Raw genomic sequence first — 21485 nt, forward strand, 5'->3', positions numbered from 1 at the left:
CGTTGAAAGTCAGGAGAATGATTGTAAATTGGAAGCGGTGTTTGATGAGTAGCCAGTGGAGTTGCTGCAGAACAGGGGTGATGTGCTGGATTGAAGGGGTTCTGCTGATTATCCAGTTCTGGAGAAGCTGATGTTTGTAGAGTGACTTGCGGGGTAGACCAAGCAGGAGAGAGTTGCAGTAGTCCAGGCGAGAGGTGACCTGCAGGCTATGGAGCAGTATGGCAGCAGTATGTGGGGTAAGGGATGGGCGAAGGCCACTAATATTGCGTAGATGAAAGTAAGCAGAGCGGGTAATGTTTATGTGGGCTTGAAAAGAGAGTGTGATGTCCAGGATGACACCCAGACTCCTAACTTGGGAGGAGGGTGAGACGGAGGAATGGCAGAGTAACAGACAAGCTGTTGGTTTTGGCTAGAATGCATTTTGTACCTACAAGTAATAGAATAGAATAGAATAGAATAGAAAGTACTTTATTGATCCCTGTGGGAAATTCAGCACCACAGTTCGCTCACAATAGACAATAATAATAATAAATAATATAATATATATAATATATAATATATGAATAATATCAATATATTCTACATATATTCTACATTTAAGTGCAGTCAAGAAGGAACATATAAATTATACAGTCTGATGGCTGTCGGTATGAAGGACTTCCTGTGTCGTTCCGTGTTGCATTTTGGGAGTCTGAGCCTTCCACTGAACGTGCTCATTCTCTCTGCAAGGTCCGAGTGTAGTGGGTGGGAGGTGTTGTCCATAATGGCTAGGAGTTTTGCTAGACTTCTCCTCTCTGACACCACCGCCAGAGAGTCTAGCTCCACTCCCACCACGTTACTGGCCTTCTCTACCAACTTGTCCAGTCTGTTTGCGTCCCTCGCTCTCAGCCCGCTGCCCCAGCAGGCCACGGCGTACAAGAAGGCGCCCGCCACCACCGACTCGTAGAACATCTTCATCATCTTTGTACAGACTTTGAAGGATCCGAGCCTCCTGAGGAAGTAGAGGCGGCTCTGTCCCTTCTTGTAGAGTGTCTCAGCGTGTTTTGACCCATTCAGCTTGTTGTCCATGTGTACACCCAGGTATTTATAATCCTCAACCATGTCCACATCCACCCCCCTGATGGAAACAGGTACTCCTTCTCCTTCCCAGGTCCACAACCAGCTCCTTGGTCTTCATCACATTAAGCTGGAGGTGGTTCTTTCCACACCATGTGACAAAGTCCTCCACCAGTGCCCTGTGTTCCTCATCATCACCATCCTCAATACACCCCACTATCGCATAGTCATCAGAAAACTTCTGAAAGTTGCAGGACTCTGAGTGATAGTGGAAATCGGTGGTGTAGATGGTGAAGAGGAAGGTGGAGAGGACTGTGCCCTGCGGGGCCCCGGTGTTGCTGACCAGCCTGTCAGACACACAGTCCTGCAGTCGCACGTACTGTGGTCTGTCAGTTAGGTAATCAACAACCCAGCACACCAAGGGGGGCTCCACCTGCATCGTCTCCAACTTCACACCCAGTAGCCCAGGCTGTATGGTATTGAAAGCACTGGAGAAGTCAAAAAACCTGACCCTCACCATACTTGCCAACCCTCCCGTTTTTAGCGGAAGACTCCCGGTATTCAGCGCCTCTCCCGATAACCTCCCAGCAGAAATGTTCTCCCGACAAACTCCCGGTATTCAGCCGGAGCTGGAGGCCACGCCCCCTCCAGCTCAATGCGGACCTGAGAGTGGGGACAGTCTGTTCTCACGTCCGCTTTCCCACAATATAAACAGCTTGCCTGCCCAATGACGTCATAACATCTACGGCTTTTAGAGAGTAGAGTGCACAACTGCCACACAACAAGGAGACGAAGCAGAAGACCGAGGAAGTTACAGACATGGCGACGCCGTCGACGAGCAAGATGAAGAAATACGCTTGCAAGTTCCAAAACGAATGGAAACAAGAATTTCAGTTCATCCAGGACAGTTCGAAAGAGAAGGGGTATGTAATTATGTTGCCTGTACATTTTGTAGAACAGACTTCTCCATTGAACACGGTGGCCGAGTCATGAACGGAGGAGAAGTTAAACAGGACTGCCATCTACTGGATAGCCCCCGGAACACTGAAATTCAAGTATTTATTTTATTTATATGTATAATAAAATAAATAAATATACATACATATATATATATATATATATATATATATATATATATATATATATATATATATATATATATATATATATATATATATATATATATATATATATATATATATATATATATATATATATATATAGCTAAAATTCACTGAAAGTCAAGTATTTCATACATACATACATACATATATATATATATATATATATATATATATATATATATATATATATATATATATATATATATATATATATATATATATATATATATATATATATATATATATATATATATATATATATATATATATATATATATATATATATGAACTACTTGAGTTGGTGAATTCTAGCTGTAAATATACTCCCCTATTAACCGCGCCCTTAACCACGCCCCCAACCACGCCCCCCGCCCCACCCCCGACCACGCCGGCCCAATGTCCTCTCCATGAGCACCTGCCAGTCAGTTACCTCAAAACAGCCCTGTAGTGTCTCTTGGACTCCTTCTGACCACTTTCTCACTGTTTTTTTTTGGTCACAGGCTGTCTTTTGACCAGAGGCACATAACAGGGGTTGAGGTAAACAAGGTTGTGGTCTGACCGCCCCAGCTCTGGTAGCGGTATGGAGCTATACGCATCCTTGATGTTTGCATACAGCAGGTCCAGGATCTTATTTCCTCTGGTGTGGCAGCTGACATACTGAGTGAAGTTGGGTAGTGATTTGTACATAGTAACATCGTTAAAATCTCCCGAGATGAGGATGAGAGCTTCCGGGTGCTTGGTTTGTAGTCTGGCTATCGAGCTGTGAATGACGTCACTGGCAGCTGCAGCGTTAGCAGAGGGGGGATGTATACTGCCATCATGATACCATGCGGAATCTCCCTGGGCAAATAATATGGTCTGAGTCCTACTGCTAAGATCTCTATATTCGGGTCACAGTGGCACTCTTTTATTGTTATATGACCGGGATGACAATATTTATTGTTAATAAACAAAGCAAGCCCCCCTCCTTTCCGCGTCAGCATGCACCGTTTGAAACCCGTTTATAGAGACGTTACTATCCGGAACATCGTCGTGCAGCCATGTCTCAGTAAAACACATTAGGCTACACTCACGATACTCTTTCTGACTACCGGCAAGCACCGAAAACTCATCCATTTTATTTGTCAGAGACCGCACGTTACACATGACGACGGAAGGAAGATATGGTTTATATCTCCTTCTCTCCCTCCTCGCTTCAGCCCTATTCTGTCTAGAGCGTCTCCCTTTCCCTCAACAGCCACGAGCACCTCCATAACTCCTTTTTAGCTCCTCCGGGATCTGGTTAGTTAGCGCCGGGTCCGTTAGCTGGATGCTAATAACTGGTGTAGCTAACAACTGTTCCCTGGTGTAGATAAAAGAGTAGGGCTGTGAATCTTTCGGTGTCCCACGATTCGATTCAATATCGATTCTTGGGGTCACGATTCGATTCAAAATCGATTTTTTTCGATTCAACGTGATTCTCGATACAAAAACGATATTTTCCCGATTCAAAAGGATTCTCTATTTATTCAATACATAGATTTCAGCAGGATCTACCCCAGTCTGCTGACATGCAAGCAGAGTAGTAGATTTTTGTGAAAAGCTTTTATATTTGTAAAGGACAATGTTTTATCAACTGATTGCAATAATGTACATTTGTTTTAACTTTTAAATGAACCAAAAATATGACTTATTTTATCTTTGTGAAAATATTGGACACAGTGTGTTGTCAAGCTTATGAGATGCGATGCAAGTGTAAGCCACTGTGACACTATTGTTCTTTTTTTTTTTTATTCTTTTTTTTTTTATAAATGTCTAATGATAATGTCAATGAGGGATTTTTAATCACTGTTATGTTGAAATTGTTACTAATATTGATACTGTTGTTGATAATATTCATTTTTGTTTCACTACTTTTGGTTTGTTCTGTGTGGTGTTTGTGTCTCCTCTCAATTGCTCTGTTTATTGCAGTTCTGAGTGTTGCTGGGTCGGGTTTGGTTTTGGAATTGGATTACATTGTTATGGTATTGCTGTGTATTGTTTGGTTGGATTAATTAATTAATTAATTAATAAAATAAAATAAAGAAATCGATTTTTTTAAAATGACAATCAATTCTGAATCGCACAACATGAAAATTGCGATTTTAATTCGAATCGATTTTTTCCCACACAGAGCCTCGATCTCCACTCTTGTTGTCCGTGTGAGCTCTTATTGATTGAAATTGATTGAAACTTTTATTAGTAGGTTGCACAATGAAGTACATATTCCGTACAATTGACCACTAAATGGTACCATTTAGTGGTCAATTGTACAAACTTATTGGGGTGTTACGTAACACCCCAATAAGTTTTTCAACTTGTCGGGGTCCACTTGAATTGATTCATGATACAGATATATACTATTTTCATAATACAGTCATCACACAAGACAATCATCAGAGTATTTACATTGCATTATTTACATTATTTACAATCCGGGGTGTGGGATGTGGAGGGGGGGGGTAGGTTTGGTTGGTATCAACACTTCAGTAGCGTCCCCACCGTCAGTATGACGAACAAAACACTTCTAAACTGCATTTTTAGAAGGGCACGACTAGATAAAAAGTAAATGTAGAGTAAATGTAAAAGTATAAAAAAGTACAAAGCGAACAAAGAACAAAGACAAACGACAACGACGCAGCGAACTGCAGCAGCGGCCGTCTAGATCGACTATATATATATATATATATATATATATATATATATATATATATATATATATATATATATATATATATATATATAATTTTCAAACAGTAGTTATCGATTATTTGATGATTGATACATTTGCCAACCATTGTTTTAAAACAAGACTAAAATGCCTTTATTTTGAAAAATCACTGCTGTGGAGTAGGAAACGGAAGTTGCGGGCTTCCAGCGCATGCGCAAATGTACTTGAAGCGAAGCAAAAAGACGAAGACCACGTGCTATGGTTTGTCGGAGAATTGTCGAATTGACGATCTTAAAGTCATATGATTGACAGCAAATATAGCAACACATATCTCAATTCTATTTCCCAGAGCCACCAAACGTGCATTGAGTTTGGATCGATATCTGAAGTGAAGATTGAAGACGTGATAGAAGATGGACGACTACTGCTATGCTAAGATGGCGACGTCCGCTAAAAGAGAAAGTGAAAGTGAATCAGCGCCAACAACTTCCAGAAAATCACCAACGGACATAAAGACGAAAGATGAAGGTGAGTGACTTGAAGTTTTGTCTTTTCAAAACTATTTGAATTTCAAGCCCTTGAAATGGAAATGAGTCGACCTTGTTGAAGAATGTAAAGAAAGAGCCGCCATGATTGTTAGCTTTAGAACAGTGTTTTTTTAACCTGGGTTCGATGGAACCCTAGGGGTTCGGTGAGTCGGGCTCAGGGGTTCGGCGGAGGTCAAGACACCCCCGACTCGTCGTGTAAATAAAAACTTCTCCCTATCGGCGTATTACGGATACGACAACAGCAGAAGTCAGACTGATTTGCAGGTGTGTCATTTGTTGTGAGTTTATGCACTGTGTTGGTTTTGTTGTTTGAACAAGGTGATGTTCATGCACGCTTCATCAAGTGCACCAGGAATAAAACATAGTAACACTTTAGTATGGGTAACATATTCACCATTAATTAGTTGCTTATTAACATGCAAGTTAGTAACATATTGGCTCTTAACTACCGTATTTTCCGCACCATAAGGCGCCCCGTGTTATTAGCCGCACGTTTAATGAACAGCATATTTCAAAACTTTGTTTACCTATTAGCCGCCCCGTGCTATTAGCCGCACCTACGCTACGCTAAAGGGAATGTCAACAAAACAGTCAGATAGGTCAGTCAAACTTTAATAATATATTACAAACCAGCGTTCTAACAACTCTGTTCACTCCCAAAATGTAATGTGCAAATGTGCAATCACAAAAATAGTAACACTCAAAATAGTGCAGAGCAATAGCAACATCAATAACTCAACGTTGCTCATACGTTAATGTCACACAACACACAAAATAAACATTTAAAGCTCACTTTCTGAAGTTATTACTCATCTACAAATCCCTCGAATTCTTCTTCTTCGGTGTGCTTCACTTGTTTTTTGACACCATCGATGATGTGGACGCGCATGCAGTCATAGATCAACAGGAACGGCGCTGCGTGAAAAAAGTCACCCGGTGTCTTCGCGTAAACGTCTATCAACCACTCGCTCATCTTTTCTTCATCCATCCATCCCTTCCAGTTAGCTTTTATGATGACGCCGGCTGGAAAGTTCTCTTTTGGCAAGGTCTTCCTTTTGAATATCACCGTGGGTGGAAGTTTCTGGCCGTTAGCATGGCAAGCTAGAACCACAGTAGGACGACTTCTCATTCCCTGTGGTGCGAATATTCACCGTACGTGCTCCCGTTGTATCCACAGTGCGGTTCACATGAATATCAAAAGTCAGTAGAACCTTGTACGCGTGTCTCTTAGTAGGAGACATTTTGTTGTCTTTACGGAAACACACAAATGAAATTAAATATCCGCGCGCTTCTTCTTCTCCGGGGGCGGGTGCTCACCTTGGCGGTTGCTTACAGTAGAAGAAGAAGCGCTTCCTCTTCTATGGGGGCGGTTGCTTACCGTAGAAGAAGAAGCGCTTCCTCTTTTACGGGAAAAAAAGATGGCGACTGTTTACCGTAGTTGCGAGACCTAAACCTTATGAAAATAAATATGAATATTAATCCATATATAAGGCGCACCGGGTTATTAGCCGCACTGTCTGCTTTTGACAAAAATTGTGGTTTTTAGGTGCGGCTTATGGTGCGGAAAATACGGTAGTCATTATTAAGTAATTATTAATGCCTTATTCAGCATGGCCTTATTATAACCCTAACCTTTTAACCCTGGCCCTAACCCTCTAACCCTAACCAAATAACTGTACATTAAGTCTTTGTTACTTAGAATATGTTCTCCTAGTGTCCAAATAACTCTAAATTAAAGGCCTACTGAAAGCCACTACTACCGACCACGCAGTCTGATAGTTTATATATCAATGATGAAATCTTAACATTGCAACACATGCCAATACGGCCGGGTTAACTTATAAAGTGACATTTTAAATTTCCTGCTAAACTTCCGGTTGAAAACTCCTTTGGATGATGACGTATGCGCGTGACGTAGCCAGTGAAACAGGAGTATCGGTAGCCCATTGAAGCCAATACAAAATAGCTCTGTTTTCATCTCATTATTCCACATGATTCTGGACATCTGTGTTGGTGAATCTGTTGCAATTTGTTCATTGCATTATGGAGAAAGAAGCTGAGCAAGCAAAGAAGAAAGTTGTCGGTGCGAAGCGGAGTATTTTGTGAGGGAAGTCAGCAACACAACACAGCCGGTGTTTCATTGTGTACATTCCCAAAAGATGCAGTCAAGATTGAAGAACTCGGACAACAGAGACTCTTACCAGGAGGACTTTGACTTCGATACACAGACGCCTGTAGAGAACTGAGACAACACAAACTCTTACCAGGATTACTTTGATTTGGATACACAGACGCAGACGTGCTACCGTGAGTACGCAGCTGCGCTTCCAAACATTTTATCGCTTGCCCGTACGTGCGTGTCACGTACGTAACTTTGGGTAAATATATAAGCTTTATGAACCTTGGGTTAGGTGAACGGTCCTTTGGGCTGAGTGATTGTGTGTGTTGTGCAGGTGTTTGAATTGTATTGGCGGGTTATATGGACGGGAGCTAGGAGCTAGCATAACAAACACCTAGGTGTTTGTTATGTGGGATTAATTTGTGGCATATTAAATATAAGCCTGGTTGTGTTGTGGCTAATAGAGTATATATATGTCTTGTGTTTATTTACTGTTGTAGTCATTCCCAGCTGAATATCAGGTCACCCCCGGCTCTCACAGCATCTTCCCTATCTGAATCACTTCCACTCCCTACTAGTCCTTCACTCGCACTTTACTCATCCACAAATCTTTCATCCTCGCTCAAATTAATGGGGAAATCGTCGCTTTCTCGGTCCGAATCTCTCTCACTTCTGGCCGCCATCACTGTAAACAATAGGGAACTTTGCGGAAATGTTCAACTGACTACGTCACGCTACTTCCGGTAGGGGCAAGGCTTTTTTTTGTCAGATACCAAAAGTTGCTATCTTTATCGTCGTTGTTCTATACTAAATCCTTTCAGCAAAAATATGGCAATATCGCGAAATGATCAAGTATGACACACAGAATAGATCTGCTATCCCCGTTTGAATAAAAAAAAATCATTTCAGTAGAGCTTTAAGTTCCTGCATGTACTGCACATTTTCCATGGCAGTGCAACATTCTCGACGGTACAGTGAGTAAGCTTGCAGAGCTCGTACATCTTCAGACTTCACCACAGGCCAGTTGAACACTTTCTCCATGTAAGCTGCTGTTATCTGGTACTGGTCACCGAAGTGTTTTTCCAACAAATACTTTGCCATCTCATAGCCTCTATCTGGGGGCATGTGTTGACAGCTACGCACCAGTTCTTTAGGTTGACCCCTAGTGTACATTTCCAGATAGTACAGACAATCTCCTTTGTTGCTTGTGTTTTTCTCAACGCATTGCACAAATGCTCTGACAAAGGTTCTGTACAGTAATGGATCACGGTCAAAATAGGGAATCTCCCTGTGTGTGAGTAGATGAGAAGTTTGCAACGACATTTGCAATGTTGCAATCTCATTTTGCCTGTGCAATAAATCCCACAATGTGGGGGTGCCATTGGTTGGAGGGGAAATGTTAACTTGCCTTGATTGCTGCTGTGTGAGGGGTTGATAGTCTTTAGCCTGGAGGTTGAGAGTGACTGGTGGTTCCTTGGTTCTCTTTAAGTAGGAGTTCATGCCATCAGATGCTGTATGTCAGGGAGCATGGAACGTTACAGTGAAGGACTTGAGAGACAGTGATGGACGTATCTTTTTTCGCTCTGACCGTAACTTAGGTACAAGCTGGCTCATTGGATTCCACACTCTCCTTTTTTTATTGTGGATCACAGATTTGTATTTTAAACCACCTGGGATACTATATCCTCTTGAAAATGAGAGTCGAGAACGCAAAATGGACATTCAGTGGCTTTTATCTCCACGACAATACATCGGCGAAATGCTTTAGCTACGAGCTAACGTGATAGCATCATGCTTTAACTGCATATAGAAACAAAAAAATAAAGGATAGAAGGAAGGATAGATAGAAAATCAACAATACTATTAAACCGTGGACATGTAAATACACGGTTAATGCTTTCCAGGCTGGCGAAGGTTAACAATGCTGTGCTAACGACGCCATTGAAGCTAACTTAGCAACTTAGCAACGGGACCTCACAGAGCTATGCTAAAAACATTAGCTCTCCACTTACGCCAGCCAGCCCTCATCTACTCATCAACACCCGTGCTCACCTGCGTTCCAGCGATCGGCAGAAGGACGAAGGACTTCACCCGATGCGTTTGGCGGCCCGGAGACGTAGGAAGTCAAGGTGAGGTCGGCGGCTAGCGCGGCTAGCGTTCCAACAAAGTCCTCCTGGTTGTGTTGCTGTAGTCCGCTGCTAATACACCGATCCCACCTACAACTGTCTTCTTTGCAGCCTTCATTGTTCATTAAACAAATTGCAAAAGATGTCCAAAATACTGTGGAATTATGAAATGAAAACAGAGCTTTTTGTATAGGATTCTACGGGTACCATAACTTCCGTTACTCTGACTTCGTCACGCGCATACGTCATCATACGCGACGTTTCAGCCGGATATTTCCCGGGAAGTTTTAAAAGTCACTTTATAAGTTAACCCGGCCGTATTGGCATGTGTTGCAATGTTAAGATTTCATCATTGATATATAAACTATCAGACTGCGTGGTCGCTAGTAGTGGCTTTCAGTAGGCCTTTAAATAACAATGAATATTAACTAGGGTTGGGTATCGTTTGAATTCGAACGATTCCGATTCCTGACGATTCTCGATTCCGATTCTTTTAAGAGGCAGGGTCAAAAAAAAGTTTAGGATATTTTAAATGAGCTAGCTAACCTACAGTCTTTCTGAATGAAATAGTCTGACATTCTCCATCAATTTTAATTCTATTAACTTTTTATGAACTTTACTATAAATTCCTCACAGGGCTGTTTTCAACTAGAATATAAATATCAAATCTATGAACTTGAATATAAATATTATAAATTATGAATACATTTTCCCAGGGGTACACTTTCCTCAAGAGAGCTTTATTTTTGAAAACCTCATGAAAACACATTTACACATAAGTGTATGATGCTGCAGGAAACCTCATGAAAACACATTTACACATAAGTGTATGATGCTGCAGGAAACCTCATGAAAACACATTTACACATAAGTGTATGATGCTGCAGGAAACCTCATGAAAACACATTTACACACACGTGTATGATGCTGCAGGTACTTAAAAATGTTAGCGTGCTCCCACTGATGGGCTAACCTGGTGCAGAAAAGCAAATAAACAATAAGAAACAACTTGCAAAAGCCAGTCCAGATTAGCAGCAGGTACAGTATAAAATCAGAGACAGTTATTGTTTAGGAAAATGACCATATCCGCCTTCTCAGGCAGGATGCGTGAGCGTTCTGGACAGATAGTGTCTCCTGCTGTGGAAAATACACGTTCGCTGGGTGTGGAAGAAGCTTGAACGCATAAATAGGAGAAAGCGAGATATGACAGCAAAGGATAAGTCTTTTGTTGGTTCAACCGGACCACCACCATGCAGCAGGGTCGTCAGACATAAGTATCGGTGGAACGTCCTGGTACATCTGCAGCTCTCTCTCCACTCCTTTCTTGATGGACATGGAGCTCTGTTATTTCGCGGTTATTTCATTTTCTTTTGTAAAGTGAAGCCACACTTTCGACCGCCGACGCCCGCTATCCATGCTTGAGCTTGACTGACTCGCTCGGCTATGCTAACACTTCCGGCGGTGGGCGCTTCTTCGTTGGTGTTCAGCGGCTTCTTCTTCCGGTTCGGCGGACATATTTTTTTCCAGTCGGCGGACTGGTATCGAAAATATGAATCGAAATTTAAACTTTTGAACGATTCCGGGAGAATCGGAAAGTTAGTCCCGGTTCCAATCGATACTCGATACCCAACCCTAATATTAACCACCAATGCATTGGATTTTTTGTTTCTGTCTTTGTGTGCACACACTGTTATATGGCCATATATATATTTTTGACTTAATGTACAGCCCTTACCTTTGGGCTGGTACCGAGGGCGACTGTGTTGACCAGTTTGACGCGTGCAAATGATAGAATGTCCAGTACTGTAGAAATGTGTTTGGATATGACAATCCGTTTATTACAAGCTATCTAAATGAAATCAAATGTAAGTTATGTAACAAAGTATGCTAACCTTGAATGGCACATTATCACAGCATTGTCACCACATGACACGACACGTCGCGGTCGAAAGCGGTTTGTCCTCCAATCGCCCTGCCCATGCTCACACCTGAACCCAATTTAAGGAGGCTGCCATGGTAACCGCACCATAGCAACAGTCCCCTCCCTGGTTCTTGACAGGAAGTGGGCGGAGCAATCTGCCGAAAAGGAAATTAAACATGCTGAATCCAACAATCAATTAGAGAAAATAAAAATAAAAACAATATAAACAAATAAGGAAATTTGGCTCCAACAGCGTGTTTTGAAGACTAGCCTACAGTTGTTTGGTCGACTCGTTAGCAGCGTGTTTTGAAGACTAGCCTACAGTTGTTTGGTCGACTCGTTAGCAGCGTGTTTTGAAAACTAGCCTACAGTTGTTTGGTTGACTCGTTAGCAGCGTGTTTTGAGGACTAGCCTACAGTTGTTTGGTCGACTCATTAGCAGCGTATTTTGAAAACTAGCCTACAGTTGTTTGGTCGACTCGTTAGCAGCGTGTTTTGAAGACTAGCCTACAGTTGTTTGGTCGACTCGTTAGCAGCGTGTTTTGAAAACTAGCCTACAGTTGTTTGGTTGACTCGTTAGCAGCGTGTTTTGAGGACTAGCCTACAGTTGTTTGGTCGACTCATTAGCAGCGTATTTTGAAAACTAGCCTACAGTTGTTTGGTCGACTCGTTAGCAGCGTGTTTTGAAGACTAGCCTACAGTTGTTTGGTCGACTCGTTAGCAGCGTGTTTTGAAGACTAGCCTACAGTTGTTTGGTTGACTCGTTAGCAGCGTGTTTAGAAGACTAGCCTACAGTTGTTTGGTCGACTTGTTAGCACAAGTTTTGAAGACTAGCCTACAGTTGTTTGGTTGACTCGTTAGCAGCGTGTTTTGATGGCTAGCCTACAGTTGTTTGGTTGACTCGTTAGCAGCGTGTTTTGAAGACTAACCTACAGTTGTTTGGTCGACTCGTTAGCAGCGTGTTTTGATGGCTAGCCTACAGTTGTTTGGTCGCTGTCTGAATTTTTTCATCAAAACAGAAGAGTTCCTCTTTCCTATGTTTGGCAAATGCCACTAATAAAAAAGTTAGCGAGCATTACTAAGCTAAGTTATTCATGGAGTCCATCAAGTTATTCCATGGATTTTTGAGTGGACATAACAGCCACTATCTCTAAGGCCCCTTTAAGGTTATCCAGGGTGTATCCCACCTAACCTTATCCTTGTCCTTGCTTTGTGTGCAACTTCTTAAATGTAACTTATCTGAACAATATCCAGTGTTGTGCTATTTCAATGAACTGGAATCCAGTGTGACTATTGTAGTGAATCACACCTGAGACATCATCAATTAATCACATCTTTAATAAACACGTGAAAGAGCATTTGACATCAATCAATCTAGGGATCTAGGTATCTGGTCAGGCCACTCCTCACTCTTTTGGTGACTTTATATACTCTGGACCTAGATGGACTTTATATACTCTGGACCTAGACTGACTTTATATACCCTGGACCTAGACTGACTTTATATACTCTGGACCTAGATGGACTTTATATACTCTGGACCTAGACGGACTTTATATACTCTGAACCTAGACGGACTTTATATACTCTGGACCTAGACGGACTTTATATACTCTGAACCTAGACGGACTTTATATACTCTGGACCTAGATGGACTTTATATACTCTGGACCTAGACTGACTTTATATACTCTGGACCTAGACGGACTTTATATACTCTGGACCTAGACGGACTTTATATACTCTGAACCTAGACGGACTTTATATACTCTGGACCTAGACGTTGAGTCGGCGACATACATGGCGGACAATAACTGATACAGTCTGCTTTGCCAGTCCAAAAGCATTTGCCGTTTTCGGTAGTCTTCCCTCGATGCTACCTTTTTTATTACATCCATGGGAGCCCGCATTCTCGTTGTTTCTCCTTCGACAAATGGACAAAGTTTTTCGCTAAGTAGAGTCACAGCTGACCCGGACATTCGAATGTTCTCTTGCCGTCTGAGAAGTGTTGTATCCCAAATAGCTGCAATGGCTGTCTCTTAAGGTATCCATGTGTGATTTCCACAAGTGTCTGTACATGTAGAAGAAGGAGAAACACGAGCATGTCTGGATGATTCGCCTCCATCTTTCCAGTGGTTAGCTCCGAGTGGAAACAGGTTGTTTTGAAGCTGGCTGTGGCGTGGTCTTTCTGGCGTCACTTTTTTTCCGAACTCACTTTGTAAACGATCAATGAGTCCATACAAAGCTAAGAGCCGGAGATTCAAGAAATACACAGAGCACTTACCCGTGTAAAAAATTATCCAAGGAGGGGGACCTTAAACGCTGGTTTAGTGTGACTGACACGATGCTTAGGCTCAATAATTATCCTTGTAGTACCGATACTAAATGTATAGATACTTTTCCAAATAAAGGGAACTATGAAAAATGTCATTATTGGCTTTATTTTAACAGAAAATCTTACACTACATTAAACACTCCCAGTCAAAGAAGAATTTGACAAGGTTAAAATATAAATTAAAAGGCATTAAAGGCCTACTGAAATGAATTTTTTTTATTTAAACGGGGAAAGCAGATCCATTCTATGTGTCATACTTGATCATTTCGCGATATTGCCATATTTTTGCTGAAAGGATTTAGTAAAGAACATCGACGATAAAGTTCGCAACTTTTGGTCGCTGATAAAAAAAGCCTTGCCTGTAGCGGAAGTAGCGTGACGTCACAGGTTGAAAGGCTCCTCACATTTCCCCATTGTTTACACCAGCAGCTAGAGCGATTCGGACCGAGAAAGCGACGATTACCCCATTAATTTGAGCGAGGATGAAAGATTTGTGGATGAGGAACGTAAGAGTGAAGGACTAGAGTGTAGTGCAGGACGTATCTTTTTTCGCTCTGACCGTAACTTAGGTACAAGCTGGCTCATTGGATTCCACACTCTCTCCTTTTTCTATTGTGGATCACGGATTTGTATTTTAAACCACCTGGGATACTATATCCTCTTGAAAATGAGAGTCAAGAACGCGAAATGTACATTCACAGTGACTTTTATCTCCACGACAATACATCGGTGAAGCACTTTAGCTACGGAGCTAACGTGATAGCATCGTGCTTAACTGCACATAGAAACAAAATAAATAAACCCCTGACTGGAAGGATAGACAGAAGATCAACAATACTATTAAACCATGAACATGTAAATACACGGTTAATGCTTTCCAGCCTGGCGAAGATAACAATGCTGTTGCTAACAACGCCATTGAAGCTAACTTAGTAACGGGACCTCACAGAGCTATGCTAAAAACATTAGCTATCCACCTACGCCAGCCAGCCCTCATCTGCTCATCAACACCCGTGCTCACCTGCGTTCCAGCGATCGACGGAGCGACGATCATAGATGCGGTCGGCGGCCCGGAGACGGAGGAAGTCAAGGTGAGGTCGGCGGCTAGCGCGTCTGCTATCCATCTCAAAGTCCTCCTGGTTGTGTTGCTGTAGTCCGCCGCTAATACACCGATCCCACCTACAACTTTTATTCTTTGCAGTCTTCATTGTTCATTAAAGGCCTACTGAAATGAATTTTTTTTATTCAAACGGGAATAGCAGATCCATTCTATGTGTCATACTTGATCATTTCGCGATATTGCCATATTTTTGCTGAAAGGATTTAGTAGAGAAAATCGACGATAAAGTTCGCAACTTTTGCTCGCTGATAAAAAAAGCCTTGCCTGTACCGGAAGTAGCGTGACGTCACAGGAGGTAATATTCCTCACAATTTTCCTTTACAATGGAGTGAGAGAGATTCGGAGCGACAAAGCGACGATTACCCCATTAATTCGAGCGAGGATGAAAGATTCGTGGATGAGGAACGTTAGAGTGAAGAACTAGAGGCAGTGCAGGACATATCTTTTTTCGCTCTGACCGTAACTTAGGTACAAGCTGGCTCATTGGATTCCACACTCTCTCCTTTTTGTATTGTGGATCACGGATTTGTATTTTAAACCACCTGGGATACTATATCCTCTTGAAAATGAGAGTCGAGAACGCGAAATGGACATTCACAGTGACTTTTATCTCCACGACAATACATCGGTGACACCCTTAGCTACTGAGCTAACGTGATAGCATCGTTCTCAAATGCAGATAGAAACAAAATCAATAAATCCCTGACTGGAAGGATAGACAGAAGATCAACAATACTATTAAACCATGTACATGTAACTACACAGTTAATAACTCTCAGCCTGGTAAAGCTTAACAATGCTGTTGCTAACGACGCTAAGGCTAAATTAGCAACTTAGCAACCGGACCTCACAGAGCTATGATAAAAACATTAGCGCTCCACCTACGCCAGCCAGCCCTCATCTGCTCATCAACACCCGTGCTCACCTGCGTTCCAGCGATCAACGGCGCGACGAAGGACTTCATCCGTGGGTTTGGCGGCTAGCATCGGCTAGGCGTCTGCTATCAGGGTAAGTAGTCCTTGTTGTGTTGCTACAGCCAGCCGCTAATACACCGATCCCACCTACAACGTTCTTCTTTGCAGCCTCCATTGTTCATTAAACAAATTGCAAAAGATTCACCAACACAGATGTCCAGAATACTGTGGAATTTTGTCGAAGAAAACAGAGCTCTGAGTATTGTGTCCAAACACTTCCGTGGACCTCGTGACGTCACGCGCATACGTCATCCTCCAAAGGCGTTTTGAACCTGAAGTTCTCTGGGAAATTTAAAATGTCACTTTATAAGTTAACCCGGCCGTATTGGCATGTGTTGCAATGTTAAGATTTCATCATTGATATATAAACTATCAGACTGCGTGGTCACTAGTAGTGGCTTTCAGTAGGCCTTTAAACACATTGGGCTTTTCTTGTTCCACTCAAAGAACAATTTACAATTTTCCATATTTCATATAGTCTGCTATAATCAAGGATTAGATTAGGATAGAACATAGTTTTACTGACATATTCAATTATTCATGATTTATGGTTGCCACTCCTGGTCTGTGCTTTAAGAGAAATACAATTATTAATGAAGTACTAAAAAGGAAACTATGGATAAACGTACACAGATAAGCCATGTAGCAGTAAAACACATTTATTAAAGACAAAACACAAATTGTAGGAATATGTTACAAAATGTAATCATTTCACTTGCATTAGTTGACTGCTATTTGGGCAGTTTTAACTGCGCTAATATTTGGCATCAAGTTGTACATGTGCACAGCAGGGGAGCTGGTTAACTTATGAGAGTAGTTTGTGTGTTTGTGAGAATGTCAACGTGTTGTCTGAGTGACGTCAGTGAGTGAGCGGGCGAGTAAGGAGAGGTAGTGGTAGCATGTGCAGGAGTGTTAATAGCATGGTGGATGTCCGCTTGTGCCCTGTGGAAATAATAAATAAAGTGACCAAGTTGTAACTAATCCACCGTACCGGTACTTTTCAAAGGTGGTATAGTACCGATTTCAATTTATTAGTACCACAATACTTTATTGGTAGCAGTATACTGTACAAGCCTACTACACACACATACAGTACATAGAAGAAAGTGTGTTTTTGTTGTTTGTGTCTTGCAGACGTCCAGCAGCTGATCGGTAATCCAGAAGAAGTTTCCCCTCAATCAGGGGGGAGCTCCACTTTGAAGCAGGAGACTCCACAACCACCCTGCATTAAAACAGAAGAGGAGGAACTCTGCATCACTCAGGAGGGAGAGTGTCTTCTAGGACGAGAGGAAGCTGAGTACACCAAGTTTCCACTGAGTATTCTCTCTGTGAAGACTGAAGATGATGGAGAGAAACCACAAGTAGACAACCTCTTAGCTCCACTATCAGATAGTGAGGCTGAAGACGAGGTTGAAGAAGCTTTGAGCAGCGATAAAGACTGTGAAGGTGATATGAGGACTCACACTGACAACAAACACTCTGAATGCTCTACAAAGAAGAGCGGTAAAACATGTTTGAGCTGCTCAGTTTGTTTTACTAAAAAGAGCCATTTGACTCAACATATGAGAACACACACAGGTGAGAAACCATTCTATTGCTCAGTTTGTGTCATAAGTTTTTCTCGAAATAGCGATTTGACTCAACACATGAGAACACACACAGGAGAAAAACCATTTAATTGTTCAGTTTGCGGCAAACGCTTTTCCCGAAATAGCTATTTGACTAAACACATGAGAACACACACAGGAGAAAAACCATTTAAATGTTCAATTTGTGGCAAACTCTTTTCTCGAAATAGCTATTTGACTCAACACATGAGAACACACACCGGTGAAAAACCATTTAATTGTTCAGTTTGTGGCAAAAGCTTTTCTCAAAATAGCCATTTGACTGAACACATGAGAACACACACAGCTGAAAAAACATTTAAGTGTTCAGTTTGTGGCAAAAGCTTTTCTCGAAATAGCATATTGACTCAACACATGAGAACACACACAGGAGAAAAACCATTTAATTGTTCAGTTTGTGGCAAAAGCTTTTCTCAAAACAGCATTTTGACTGAACACATGAGAACACACACAGGAGAAAAAACATTTAAGTGTTCAGTTTGTGGCAAAAGCTTTTCTCGAAATAGCATTTTGACTAAGCACATGACAACACACACAGGAGAAAAAACATTTAGTTGTTCAGTTTGTGGCAACAGCTTTTCTCGAAATAGCTCTTTGACTCAACACATGAGAACACACACAGGAGAAAAACCATTTAACTGTTCAGTTTGTGGCACAGGCTTTTCTCAGAACAGCTCTTTGTGTCGACACATGAGAACACACGCTGGAGGAAAACCTTTTAGTTGTTCAGTGTGCTGTAAAAGGTTCCCACATAATGCAGCTGCAGTAAAACACATAAGAACCCACAAGGTAAAATATATATCAATCCCACAAAAAAGTGCCAACTTTTACTCCTCAGACTGATTGATGTGCAAATCAGAGACTTATGAACAATTATCCCCCAACCCCCACCTCCCTCAACATTCGGGCATAACAGGTTCAAACCGGCCCGTGTGATTAGTTTGCAAAGAGTAAAAGTTAAACTGCTGTTCTAAATGTGTCCACTGGATGTCGCAATATCAATTCTGTTAGGCAAGCAAATAGATAGTTCCGGGGCGAGTAAGTATACCAGGCAAGAGGTACACGGTCTTTATTAAAGGAAATATATATAGTAGGGCTGGGCGAAATATCGATATACTGGATATATCGCTGGTTTGTCTCTGTGCGATATAGAAAATGACTATATGGTGATATTGGAGTATACGTTCTCACACAGTTGCTTTTAGCTGCAGGCATTACACTACAGGCTCTTCTCACTCTTTCTTGACTCTCCTTCTCACAGAGACATAAAACAAGTGCACCTTCTTACATACGTCACATACGTATACGCCCTCGCTGAGCAGAGAGGTAGCAGCATGGCTAAAGTTAGCTGTCGTGCGAGTGGTAATACGAGAGAGAGAAGGTGCGAATCTGGTAACAAATGAAGGAAGAATTAATTCCCCAGAAAAACAGCAGGGGGTCCATCGTCTGCCGGTGGTTTGGCTTCAAGCGGGAAGATGTCGAACAGACAACCGTAATTTGTCAAGTATGGGGCGAAAGCGTTTCTACAAAAAGTAGCATTACTGCTAATATGTAGCATCATTTGAAAAGTCACCCGCTACAGAATGAAGAGTGTTTGAAAGTCCGCTTGTCAACATCTTCGTTCAGTGCCACACCCACAAAATGCCCAAGCAACCATTTCCAGATCAACACTGTATGAAACAAATACTCAACAACAGAAGGAGATAATGTCCGCAGGAACCTACCACATAGTGAAGGACATACACTATTTGATTTCCTATTATGCAGCTCATTTTTATTTGACACTTGTTGAAATATCTTGTGTGACATCATGCACAAAAGTACACTAATAGCTTTGTTTAAAATGTCTCTGACAATCTTTCACTTTCTGTTTTGGAATGACATGAATGTTTGTGCCACTGCTTAATAACTGTTTAATAAATACACTTTTGCTAAATTGACTTAGTTGTGATTTCCCTCTCTGCATGAAAGTTTAAAAGTAGCATATATTAATGCAGTATGAAGAAGAATGTTTTAATGTAGACGCATAGAATCATCATACTGCTGGGATTATATGCATCAAGAGTTCATTCAAGGCTAAGGCAAAATATCCACATATATATGGTGTATCGTGACATGGACTAAACATATCCACATATATATGGTGTATCGTGACATGGACTAAACATATCCACATATATATGGTGTATCGTGACATGGACTAAACATATCCACATATATATGGTGTATCGTGACATGGACTAAACATATCCACATATATATGGTGTATCGTGACATGGACTAAACATATCCACATATATATGGTGTATGGTGACATGGACTAAACATATCCACATATATATGGTGTATGGTGACATGGACTAAACATATCCACATATATATGGTGTATCGTGACATGGACTAAACATATCCACATATATATGGTGTATCGTGACATGGACTAAACATATCCACATATATATGGTGTATCGTGACATGGACTAAACATATCCACATATATATGGTGTATGGTGACATGGACTAAACATATCCACATATATATGGTGTATCGTGACATGGCCTAAACATATCCACATATATATGGTGTATCGTGACATGGCCTAAACATATCCACATATATATGGTGTATCGTGACATGGACTAAACATATCCACATATATATGGTGTATCATGACATGGACTAAACATATCCACATATATATGGTGTATCGTGACATGGCCTAAACATATCCACATATATATGGTGTATCGTGACATGGACTAAACATATCCACATATATATGGTGTATCGTGACATGGACTAAACATATCCACATATATATGGTGTATCGTGACATGGCCTAAAAATATCGAGATATTTTAAAAAATGCCATATCGCCCAGCCCTAATATATATATATATATATATATATATATATATATATATATATTTATATATATGTATATATATATATATATATATATATTTATATATATGTATATATATATATATATATATATATATATATATATATATATATATATATATATATATATATATTTATATATATATATATGTATATATATATTTATATATATATATGTATATATATATATATATATATATATATGGTCAGCTGGACTCTCGACGCAATTGACAAAGTCTTTTCGACAAGGAAAAGAGGTTCGGGGGAGCCTGGCTGCCCTGGTGGAACCATTGCTGCGGGGTACGTGAGAGATTCCTGGGATGAATGGAGAATCATGTGCCTCTCAGTCCTTTCCATCGAGGACGTGGAAGACATCTACCTATTTGGAACCGTGATCGCGGGGCACCTGCTGATTGGGCTGGGCATTGCTCTGGTGTATCGTCAAATTCTGAAGACGATGTGAGCCACTCAAGGGGCCCAACGGTTGTTCATCGCAATGGAAGGATTGGGTCGGGCTGTGGGAACACAGACTGGCGATTTCTGATTTGAATCACAAAATGGATCTCATAATGGAGAAGCTTGCTGAGAAGGAATAATTAAATTGAACTTGAGAGAGCCAGCGCGGACACAGAGCAGGAATGTCATTGTTTTGACTGCTCGAAGAAAACAACATCTTAATCTACGATTTGACTCCCTCGAATGGCCTTGATGCTATCAGGAACAGGCTGTTCTGAAAAACTCCCCCGAGGACTCCTCAACGATGGACGCTTTTGACCTTCCTTTTTTTCAATAACACCTGGTGTCGAACTTTGAGATCGGCCCCAGTCCACAAAAACATTTCAACATCTCACCCAAGTTAATTGGGCATACATGCACGCACCCGCCCCTCCCCAATCAACGCCTTCACCACTGCTTAATTCCTCTTCGGGGTTGTGGACTGC

General features: G+C 41.3%; 1 protein-coding gene across 2 annotated transcripts; it reads left to right on the plus strand.

Moving 5' to 3' along the window:
* The first annotated feature begins 5092 nt into the window (after window positions 1–5092).
* On the plus strand, window positions 5093–19545 carry LOC133643609 (zinc finger protein OZF-like). 2 transcript variants are annotated; one of them, XM_062038281.1, is made up of 3 exons: window positions 5093–5130; window positions 5219–5397; window positions 17146–19545. In XM_062038281.1, exons 2-3 carry the CDS (start codon window positions 5283–5285, stop codon window positions 18480–18482), a joined length of 1452 nt encoding a protein of 483 aa, XP_061894265.1. In that variant the 5' UTR covers window positions 5093–5130; window positions 5219–5282; the 3' UTR covers window positions 18483–19545. The 2 variants fall into 2 exon arrangements, with proteins under 2 accessions (XP_061894265.1, XP_061894264.1); XM_062038280.1 differs by having other exon boundaries at window positions 5112–5397.
* The last annotated feature ends 1940 nt before the right edge of the window (window positions 19546–21485 follow it).

Source organism: Entelurus aequoreus, linkage group LG26 (assembly GCF_033978785.1).
Source record: "Entelurus aequoreus isolate RoL-2023_Sb linkage group LG26, RoL_Eaeq_v1.1, whole genome shotgun sequence".
Classification (NCBI taxonomy): domain Eukaryota; kingdom Metazoa; phylum Chordata; class Actinopteri; order Syngnathiformes; family Syngnathidae; genus Entelurus; species Entelurus aequoreus.